This window comes from Siphateles boraxobius, unplaced genomic scaffold, assembly GCF_051911475.1.
Source record: "Siphateles boraxobius isolate OS27281-9 unplaced genomic scaffold, OSU_SipBor_1 25, whole genome shotgun sequence".
Lineage (NCBI taxonomy): Eukaryota > Metazoa > Chordata > Actinopteri > Cypriniformes > Leuciscidae > Siphateles > Siphateles boraxobius.
Genome location: NW_027508866.1, coordinates 8,368,035 through 8,380,004, shown reverse-complemented (window position 1 = coordinate 8,380,004; position 11,970 = coordinate 8,368,035). Strand labels below are relative to the sequence as shown.

At 36.8% G+C, this 11,970-nt stretch overlaps 1 protein-coding gene across 1 annotated transcript in view; it reads left to right on the top strand.

The window, feature by feature from the left end:
• The first annotated feature begins 822 nt into the window (after positions 1-822).
• The window catches only part of lhfpl6 (LHFPL tetraspan subfamily member 6), a 32,562-nt gene continuing 21,414 nt past the window's right edge, over positions 823-11,970 (top strand). The window contains exons 1-2 of the mRNA XM_077242423.1: positions 823-1,127; positions 2,443-2,943. Coding sequence (XP_077098538.1) covers positions 2,559-2,943 — 385 coding nt within the window. The 5' untranslated portion in view covers positions 823-1,127; positions 2,443-2,558. The remainder of the gene's footprint in view (positions 1,128-2,442; positions 2,944-11,970) is intronic.

Genomic DNA, 11,970 nt, shown 5'->3' with positions numbered 1-11,970 from the left:
ACCTCATTGGTTCTTGAGGAAACTCAAACATGCGACACGAGAATGAACCTCATTGGTTCTTGAGGAAACTCAAACATGCGACACGAGAATGAACCTCATTGGTTCCTGCGGAAGCTCAAACATGCTGTGTAACACGAGAATGAACCTCATTGGTTCTTGAGGAAACTCAAACGTGCGACATGAGAACGAACCTCATTGGTTCTTGAGGAAACTCAAACATGCGACACGAGAATGAACCTCATTGGTTCTTGCTGAAGCTCAAACATGTGAGAACGAGCCTCATTGGTTCTTGAGGAAACTCAAACATGCGTAACACAAGAATGAACCTCATTGGTTCTTTACGAAGCTCAAATGTGATGCAACAAGAGTATGAACCTCATTGTTTACTGCTTAAAGTAATTCAAAATTTCCAACTCAAAAGAACGATTTGTCCTTCAATCACACATCGGTATTTGACGCTGCATGTGGCACAGCAGACATAATGAATAGCATATTTTATCTAAATTATGCATTTTATGTAAACTGGAAATTGTATAGGCTAGTTGCTTTTTAATTTTATGATAAAAAAAATATATCATCATATACTAAATTTCATAAATTATTTTTAATGTTTATCCTTAATTTGTATTTTGTGAAATGAAGCCTAATTATTATCCCCCATAGGGTATAAATAACGTATTTGTATTGAAAATATTTGTAACATGATATTTTTTTCACCACGGCTGGAGACACCGTATTTCGTTTGTACTCTCCAACAGAAACCCGAAATGACAATAAATTACTGCTTTGACTTTGACAGGGGACTTTGAGAGATCGCGCGGCAGCCAGGCGGAGTCTTGGGAAACACAGCATATTGTCAGACCAGCCTCTGGGCGGAGGATCTGGAGATTGATGCCTCGGCTTGCGCTTTCCCACTCCGTTTTAACACACTCGGTTTAGTCCCGGGCGGAGACGTGCATGTGTTCGGGCAGTAAGTGGACTGTAGACGCCAGAGTTAAAGACTTGAGGGACGCTCGACCCAGGACAGGATAGAAGCAAACAGACAGCATACGCCACATTTTTCCGTGTTTTATGCTCTTTAGATCTTGAAAACAAGTGGAATCGGAAACAGGGAACGACACAGACATGTAAGATATCTATTGCATGCTTAAATCAGTTTCTGACTCACTTTTGGACTCTGGTTCTATATGACAGCTCGACATAATGTTTTCCTTTATGTTTACATCCCACATGGTTATGGAAAGATGACTCATAATGTGTCCATTAACTTTCTTTTATCATCATCAAGATTTTAGGTCAAAATGTATATGAACGCATGAGGAAAGTATATATATATTATAAACTTTACCATTTTAAATCTCTTCTTATACGCTCGTTTTTTAAAAAAGTAATTTTAAATGGCCCTGACGTGTGACATTTTAAAACTACAAATATCACATGTAGTCTCTCCATTAATATGAAGTCATATAATGTATAATGCTAATAAAATGAGAAAAAAACCGTTTAAAATAATTTTAGATGGAGTAGCCTACAGCATGTTACACTATATGTCAACGTCATAAAAATATTTAATTTCAGCATGTGTATATAAATATTATTAGGTGTGAAAATATAAATTGTAAACACACTCTTCATTCTATTTAAATACCATAATCCAGAGGTTTGAGTCTTAAAAGTATTTTGTTTCCTGGATATTGTATTTTTGTCTTATTGGTGACATTTTATTCAATAATGCATTTAACAATTTAAGTCTGTTCATTGGTCTCTTATATATAAAACTACCTCAGAAATTTTAGTAATGAGTAGTAATCATGCATGACTGGAAAAGTCAATCAAAAATCTATAATTTCCTGGGTTCTCAGAAGTGGAAGTCGTCATAGTTGGGTAAACATCTATAATGGTAAACGGGGGATTACAGCAAATATATATATTTTGGATTCCCATTTGCTTCAATAGCAACTGAAAAAAATCCGTGATAGTGTTTCCACGACTCCAATAGATAGAAAAATATAGAGAGATTGATTACAGCAGTCTGAACAGAGAATATTATGTAAAATTTGCCATTATACTCCATGAGCTACTGTACAAGCACCCTAGCAGCAGTGTTAATTAATTTTTTTGTCATTTACTGTGAGTAATATAACACAAAGTATAGTGTTAAAAATGTATGTTAAAATTTAAAAAAATGAAAACATGAGATACTTTACTACAGCTGCAATGCTGAAAACTGTGGAAACGCATTATCACAGTCTCTGAAAGGGGTCCATTGATCAAAATATTTGGGTGACAAACAGGCAAAGTTTTTTTTATGTTTACCTATGTTTAATGCACATATGAAAGTGAACAGGTTTCAGTTAGCTTTATGCAATTTGAAGAGCTTAATTGTCATCTTGGATTTATGACTTATTACTGATGTTCCCACACTTTTTACTATTTTCTCAGGTGTAACCGAGCAGGAAGACATCGGGAGGATCTGGGCCGGTCGGCTTAGGAGCATGTGCACAACCTAAAATCCAGTGTCTTTTGCATCTGAAAGATTTTAGTTTGAGCTGAGCGCGATGGCATCCAGTCTTACATGTGCAGGTGTGGTATGGGCCCTGTTGTCCTTCCTTTGTGCTGCCACATCTTGTGTAGGCTTCTTCATGCCATACTGGCTACTTGGGTCACAGATGGGTAAGCCAGTGTCATTTGGAACATTCCGGCGCTGTTCCTACCCCGTAAGGGATGAAGCTCGTGGTGGGACGGTTATGTTGGAGCAATGTGGGCGCTACGCCTCCTTCCAGGGCATCCCGAGTCTGGAGTGGAGGATCTGCACGGTGGTGACGGGGACAGGCTGCGGACTGCTGCTCCTGGTGGCTCTCACTGCAATGATGGGATGCTGTGTTACGGATCTAATCTCTCGCACCATCGGACGAGTGGCAGGAGGGATACAGTTCGTGGGAGGTGAGTCCAATTACAAGGACCTTGACTGGAGATTCAATGGATCGGTAAATGGATAAATGGTTGGATGAATGGATGTATAGTTGGCTGAATGAGACTGAATTGAGAGATGAAAATTATGATAGACAGCTAGATGAATAATTGAATGGACAACTGTCATATTAAATGGTTATAGATTGACATACTGGCCATGATGATAACTCTGCCGATATTTATTTTGAGTTTATCGTCCTGTAATATAAATAAAATGTCATTAAATTAAATGATAAAAAATAGCCTACCATTTGCTTATATAATATAATATCGGATTTATATCGACCACCCCACTTTTTGGTTAATTGGTATCGGCATTGGTCGGCTACTAGTTTTCTGTGCATTTATGGGTTGGATGCATAGATGTGTTGTCAGTATAATGAATTAATATTTTAATAAATGGATAGTCAGATGAAACACTGCAACTTTGATGCAAGTACTTAGCAACTCCTTAACGGGAACACATGACGACGACCGCATCGTCTTAGTGAAACTCGGTGTGCTTGCTTTGACAATCGGTTGCTACGTTTCGTGTCATCCTGTGAAGAGAGGAGCCTGTGACCTCTTGCTGATTTGGGCATAGACACCAAACTTACATCCTGGTGAAAATCAGTTTGAGTTTGTTTGTTAACCGAACAAATGGTGAAAGGCAAACAAGAGTTTCCTTTCATGTCTTTAGTACTGTTTAGACGGGAGTGGTTTGCCAAACGACGATTGAGTTACAATTGTTAACACAGAATGTCTTATGATTTCATGTATTGATTTCGGACGGGGTGTGGGCATATTATGGAAAATTTGGTAAAATTCTAAAATAAGTTATATATAAAAGCATAGTTCATCCAAAAATTTTAATTCTCTCATCATTTACTCGCCTACTCACAAGATATTTTGATGTCTTATGTCGTAGTGTCCATACAATCATGTCCATAGACTTTAATTTGATGAAATAAACTTCCTTCAAAAGTCGTACAGGTTTGGGCCGACATGAGGATAAGTAAACGTTAATAGAATTTACATTTGTTTGGTGAACTGTCCCTTTAAGAAAAGGAAGTCATTGAAGTAAGAATCATAGCTGATTTTTCAACTACAGTGGCCTTTCCGATCAGTTTGTGATTGGACTTTCTGTATTGCTTTTCATTTTATATGGAATGCAATACCAGCAGTACTAGAGCCGCCAACTGTTATTTTACCCAGATGGCAAGCTGAAGTCAGCCGAAAGGTCTAAATCCATCATGAAGACTCACCAGGCAGTGAAACGAGAAATTTAAGCTTTAGTTATGGCATTCACCAAAGGTCAAAGTAAATGAAGAGAGGCGTTGTGAAAAATAATATACCGTAATCGCACACATTCCTCTCCGGATGGTATTCGATTTCTCACAGGACCCCAGCGTTAGCTGAGAAACTTAAATTGCTCAGTAATATATACAGAGGTTATATGTGGGGGGGAACAGACTTGTTCAAACGTCTGTGAAGCACAAATTTACCTGACCTCCTTTGGGACAACTAGTCAAATATGGCCAAAGGCCAAATAAGCTTTTAATGGTCAAGAAAATGGATGTGCCTTGAAAATGCAGTCTTGCTCACAGACACAGGTAGAAAAAGAGCAGGTTACACACACAGCATAAATTGGCTCTTGTAACTGTCCTTTTTACGAGATCTTTATATATGTGAGGCAGTAACAGATCTGCTTGTGAAGCGATTGGCCCTGTAATGAGCAGTATATGAGGGGAGGCGGGCCCCTCACGGGCCCTTATGACTTACATCACCCTTTCTTCTTTTGACTTGCCTCAGAGCAGTGACTTTGCTCCATTTCAGTGAGATGGGAAATAATGAAGGTTCATTATACGTGACCTCTCTATAAGGGACCGTAGGCAACTGTTCTCTCTTTCATATCCCTGTCATATCCCTTTCTCCTTTGTGCTCTCTTTACTTTTCCACACACACACACACTTTGATACAAACACCTGCCTGCTTTGTGATCTTTTATTCATGGGCAACTAAATATTTCCTGTTTTTCCTTGTCAGTTGGGGCTTTGCTTTTGCTTTGTTTTTTTTATCACTTGATTCAGTAAGGGCGATAGAGACTTGCTAATTCTGGGACAAATGCCAGATGCCATATTGGTGTCACATCTTCAGTTTGCCCTTTTTCAGGTGGGAATATCATTCATTAATAGGTCGAACTTGTGAAGTCTATTGTTTAACGTTCCTGCATCATGTTGGATTTCCTCTCACACCCACGTCTCGCTTCACAGCACCCGTTGCATGTTTGCATACATCACGCACACCCTCCTGAAAGACAGTCGGTTCAGTCATGTTTTATACACTAATTTTACCATAGGATTTATGGGTTCCGTCTAAATACTGTCAGGATCCTGTCCAATAAGAACACAAGACCTTAAAATGAGTCTTATTCGCTTGAGAGATCTACCGATATGACTCAGTTGTTCTTGGTGTTTTCTCAATTACTCTTTAATGTCTTCTTATCATATTAGTGAAATACTGAGGACATATCCTTTCAGAACAACCAGTTCCTGGGAGATGTTTCTCACTTTGCAGTAATGAAAATGCCTGATGAGTTTGTTACATTTTGCGAATGCAAACATTTTTTGAATTTCTCCCATGCATTTGCTCCCTTATGCAATGCCTTACTGTCTCTATCAAAGACAGTTTTTTTCCTCTAATTTTCTTTCCTTACCTCCTTTTTCTCTTAACTGTTGAAGTTTTTTTCTGCACTGTATGCATTTCAAAATAGAAGATGAAAAAGAATGCATCATTGAACCATATCTATGCCCACTAGAGCCGGTATAACTTTTCCCCCCCCCCTTCATTTTCTGCAGTGGTTGGAGAAAAAAGACTATAAAAGGGTTTTACATAAAAAATTATAAAAAGAGGAATTGAAGACGGAGTAATGATGCTGAAAATTCAGCTTTGCCATTACAGGGATAAGTTATTTTTTAATTTTTTTTATAATATTTCACAATGTTACATTTTTTACTGTATTTTTGAAAAGATAATTGCATCCTTGTTGTTGAGCATTAGAGTTTTCTTTCAAAAAAACATACAGACCTATTTGCATGTCCTCTATAATATAATTGTGAATTCCTCACATTCAGTTCAAGTGACAGAAATGATGCCAACTCATGTCCAGCTGTGACTCAGAATATCACAATCGTTCTGTTTTTGTGGCCCCTTCACTCCATTGATCACGTCATTGTAATTACAGTGGGGAAATCTTATACAACCTTACCCCTAGGAAAACACAAGTCAGGTGTCAAAAACCCTGTGTACAAGTGCTCAAGTGAGCTTTGAGACGTGACGGTTCAGTAATCAAGGCGGCAGCAGTTGTCTTACTGTAATCTTTCACTTCTTGAACTGTAAACTTTCAACGAATACCAACAGAGAGTCAATGCAGCTTTGAAAACATGTATGTTGTCTTTCATGTTCAATGTTCTCAGAGTTTAAAAACTGCACAACAATATGGTGTTTTACTCTTATCTTTAAGTCATTAAGCAGGATAAGTATGAAAATAATTAACTTTTCCAGAGTTGTCCTTGACTTTATGTCCGGTCACATTGGACTGCAGGGTTTGCCTCCTGATTTCCCTCTGTTAGCTCAGATGTCAAATATGTCACGTTTGTGTGCTGTGTAAATCTCTCTCGTTTAAATCTAGATTGGCAATATTTAATTAGTCACGCTGGAATGTTTCTAATTGGGGATACGACCGGGTGTTGAGAACTGCTGATTTTGGTGTACATTCGTGTGGGTGAATGGAAGAGTGTGCGCCCGAGCGACGTCCCATGTGTATTTGTAGTTGTGTGGGAACAGGCCTAGCTGAGGGTGTAAACGCTGGTTTTAGCTGACCCGTGCCGACCCCTGGGCGCTTGGATAGAGACGGATGGAGAGATGAGAGGGTGTAGGGTGGTGTGAATGGGAAAGACCGGCAGGATCCAGCTGATGGAGACAGCTGCAGCAGCAGGAAGAGACTTACTGGCTCCAGTACGACGAGAAGACTGGTGCACATCTCTCACTATGTCTCACTCTCAGTTTCTCCACTGTCTGTCAATCCGTCTGAAAATTCCGTCGACTCATTGGAATGTATTTGGAATGTTGCTGGAAGAAGGAGAAAATAAGTCTGAGAGAGTGACACTTAGTGAACTGAACAGGGCAGAGGTAAAGAAAATCTGTTTCTGTCCTTCACAGAAATCAATGGCAGTTGTAACAGATATTGTCTTGTAAACTTGACACCGATGGGTGTAGCCCATTGTGAATACAGGATGAATTTCAATCCACATTTCCTCCTTTCTAAATGATACGCAAGATTAGAAATCTCATGAGGCCAGTCATATTTAACCCAAAAATCAAAAGTAAATTATATTTCAAATAAAAGACAATGCAGCCTATATTTAACGATTTTTTTTGCGCTGTGATGTTATTTTAATGGCTACTAAGCAAAGTTTCCCCAAATTTTCTTTACTTTAATGTCCCCAGTCTCTATTTCACTATTTTAAATGGTGCAGGTAACAAGTTTATCGAATGATTTTATAATGTATTATTAAAGAGTTGGGGGGCATAAATTGCAGATAGAACAACAAAAACTATATTTTACAATAATTTTTTTTCACATACTGATTAAAATGTGAAAAATCATTTCTTATTTATACTGAAAAAATTTGAAATTGTACTTAATTGTCATGAAAAATAATATAAAAATTAAAAAAAAATGAATATCCAAAATAGATTTTCTTATTTCTTTCTTTTGATTTCTGAAGGTGACTTTTTCTTGACAGATTTTCTTAGATTCACCTTCCGAATTATAGTACGTTATAGAAAATAAAATTCCAGAAGATGCCTGTATGATGTACTAGTGTAGATCCATGCGTGCTAATATTGCTTGCAACCCTTTGTGCTATGAAAGAGATGTTTGTAATTATTTCCTTTCAACTTCTTTTATTGAAGTCATTGGCATAATGAAAAAATTAAAGGCAGAAACTACCACAGCTTCTTTTAAAATGTATGAATTTAAACGTTGTTATAATGAATTTTAAAGTAATGAATTTACAGAGATGCTAGCAGCAGTACAACTTGATATAAACAGTGTTGAGAGTAATGCAAGATAAGTAATCAAATTACTTTTTTCAAGTAACACATAGTAAAATGCAAACTATTATGCAAACATGCAATAATTAAATATGTTAACACAAATATACTTGAATCTGTATTTAATATTACTTTATTAACTAATATCTTTGCTGCTGACCTTTAATGGTCCAGTTCAACCATACTAAGCAAAAATGACTTTAGATGAACATCACATTTATGTTTCATCTTTTGGTTTCGTTTTTGTGTTCAACTTTCTTCTTCTATGTCCTATACTTCTGCAATAAAGAATACCTTTCTAATGAAAAGGGCATTTAGAATTTTTTTTTAATTTATTGTTATTAAAAAACAAACTAGCAAGCCCTGGTGAGAAAAAGTAATGCAAAAGTAATGAAACGCATCACTTTCAATAAAAATTAACTAAGTTACTTTTAGGGAGTAACACAATATTGTAAAGTATTACTTTTAAAAGTGCCTTCCCGCAACACTGGATATCAAGACACATTTTCTTTTTGTTGAAATGTCCCAATGCCTCAATGCAAAAAAAAAAAAAAAGTCCCAATCCTGGCATTTACTTTCCCATTGCAAAGTGCAAATATAGGGATATTTTATTCTTTGGAAAATAAAAATGGGCCATTATACAAGATGTGCAATGACGGTTCCACTTGCCATTTACTATTCTTTCTTGTTATTTGAGTCCCACACATAATTTGAGGCATATTTAGGAGAGATGATGATAGCATCTCTCCAGATTCCAGAGAAAACAATGTGAAAGCAGCAGGGCACCATCAGTTGGCCAATCTCAACTTTTATAAAGAAACCCACATGGTTTACAAGAAATGATTCCTCCGTGACTCCTTAAGGAAATGACTCTGAAACCATTCCATCAGGCCACAGCATTGGCTCCTGTGACAAAAATGTACAAAGCTGTAAGGATATGTAGGTCATGGCTTTGACTGGTTTTCACTTGTTTACATTCTTGTAAGAAAAGCGGTGTGCTGCATGACTTCATTTTCAGCTCCACAAAATCTTTGTCTTTGCTTTGCGCTAGTCTGGAATTAAAGGTGCTATCTTTGCTCACTTTGCTCGTTGTAGGTCAAGGACAAAATGCAAAGAAACTTGGGGTTGAAATCAAATAACACCTTTTGTGACACTTTTTTTCGTCTTTTTTTTTTGTCAGTTGTCAATACCAATTTAAAATAGAATTTTAAATATGAACAAAAAGGTTGTTTTTATTTTAGTATTGATATTCGGTCATTTTAAGCACTAAATATGATGTAAAGTATTTCACAATACGGACGAAGTGACATGTGAATAGTGTAGACGAGACGACTTTACAGAGAGGTATAGACGAGACTCAGAATGAGTTTGCTATGGATTTGTTGAATATAAAGAGGTTTGTGTTCTCAGTGTTTTGAGCATCTGTGTGGGGGTGTGTGTGGCCAGATAGACGAGTCAGGCGGACACGTGCTGGAAGGAAAGCTTTCATTAATGAATAATTCATTGAAAAAAATAAAAAAATCTGTCTTCAAATCCAGTTTGATATTTTAGCTTTGAGGCATGAATCTTGAAACCAGCTCACATTATTGAGAAAGGCAGTGATTCACAAGAGAGCGGGGTCTTTCAAATCCTCTGATGCTCAGAATAGCGAATGTGGGTGATTGCACAAGAAGCGTCCTGATACTTTTTCATATTTGCCCGTCTACCATGTCCTCAGTCTGCTTCAGCATCCCTTGAAAATAGTATCTAGCACTGCTTCCTCCTTCATCATCTAACAAAGAGCAATATGAGACATGGATCTTTTGTTCCAGTTAACGGAATAGTTCACAAAAAATGAAAATTCATAATTTACCCTCATGTTGTTTCAAACACGTGTGACTTCCACAGAACGCACAAAAAAATAAGGATCGTTCTATTCCAATCAGTTTCAATCAATGAGGACTAAGGTTTTCGAGCTTCAAAAAAATAAAGATAAAGTAGTTCATTCCATGTCATATAATAGCTTTTGACTGAAATCGACATCATTATTCAGTAATAATCATCCCCTCCAGTGAGCTGTTATCTGCTTTGACTGGATCATTGAGTCAGTGAGTTGATTTGAGAACTGGATTAGTCTGATTCTTGAACACGATTCAGACATCTTTTGTGAAATGGATCAACCGATTCATCCAAAATCAACTGAAAAGATCTGAATCAAACCATTTCTTAAACTTTTATATTTGATCACCTCCAATTTTTAATTAATGATTACAACCTCCTTTTTTTGTTAAATAATTTCGATATTTATGGTTTGGTTTGACGTTGAGTTGAAACAATGGCATTTTTCCAAGGTTTGGAACTACATGAGGGTGAGTAAAGATTACAGAATTTTTTTTTTCTTCTGTGAAATATGGCTTTTATTTTTTATCACAGAGTTTTTTCTTATCCAGAAGGGCAAGAGCTAGACGTTATTAACTTTTCACAAATTCGCACACTCACATTTGAACAAAGCCAACTTTCTATGGATAAGTGAACAAAGGATCCTCTGTGTTCAAGAACTTTGAGAAGTTCCATGTCGGACTTGGCTCAGTCCACTTCCAGCTCTGCGTGGTCCCTCTCCGGCCCGGCTCCCTCCCTCAGATTGGAATGCAGGTCTGCATTCTCCTTAGGGCAATCATACTGGAATGTTCCAGGCTTCCAGATGGTCCTCTAAGGTCCACGACTGTGGCAGCAGAGACATTCTTTGGCTACAGTAAAAGAGGAAATAAATGGTTTTCTGTCCTAACTCAGAGACCGATCCAAAAGCGTGGCAGAGGGAGATTTTTTTTAGGGTAAGGCAGAAGAGAAGAAAGTCTTGGATTCACACAGATGGCACATGCACGTTTGAAGGAAGCTCAGTAGAGAAGGGTTTTCATCTTTCGCAACCTAAATGTGTTATCTCTGAGGAACCATTAGAGCCTTGATGGATATTTTTTTCAGTCTGTTTACTGCTTTCTTGAGTTTGAATATTTTTTTTAGTTTTTCTCCACAGCACTGTAACCTGCAGTTTCCGTTGAAGCTGATGTAGTGAAAATTCTGTCATTTACTCACCCTCATGATGATCTTTCTTACGTAGAAGAAGAACAGAGAACAAAGAATGTGTCTGCTCACTTTTTTATGCAGTTACAGTGAATGAGGACTGGAGTGTTCAAGCTTCAAACAGGACAGAGAAGCACCAAAACATATCATAAATATATCATAAAAGTGCTCCATATGACTTATTTACTACATACTGCAAGTTTTCAGAAGCCATACGATATCTTTGTGTTATGAACAAAACAAAACAAAAATAAGACTTGACCTCCTATTCTAGGAGTCTTGCGACCGAATCATTGAGTTCACATTGAGAGTGAGTTGAACTTGAGATCTGGATCTGATTTGTGAACAGACCATTCACACTGCTTTTGTGAACTGATTCAAATGATTTATTTACTCAGACTCAGAAGAACAATTCATGAATGTAATTTCAGTAAATAATGAATAAACTTTTGTCTTCTCAAACTAAACTTTTATATGAGTAATAAAGACTTGGAATTTAGTATATATAGACCACCTTTATCATACTTTTATGGTGTGTTTTTGTCTAATTGTGAAAATAGAGACAACATTTTTTTAAAGAAATTAATACTTTCATTTAGTATCATTCATTTCATGTATTATAATGTTACAAAAAATCTTTAATTTCAAATAAATGCTGTTATTTTTAACTTTCTATTGATAGAATCCTGACAAAATAGAAACCAGAAAAAGTTTAATCAGTTTTCAACATTAATAATGGGAAATATTTCGTGAGCACCACATCAGCATTTAGAAAGATTTCTGAAGACTGGAGTACTGAATTTTTTTCATTTTCAGACCTCTTTCAAAAACATTAAAAAGAAT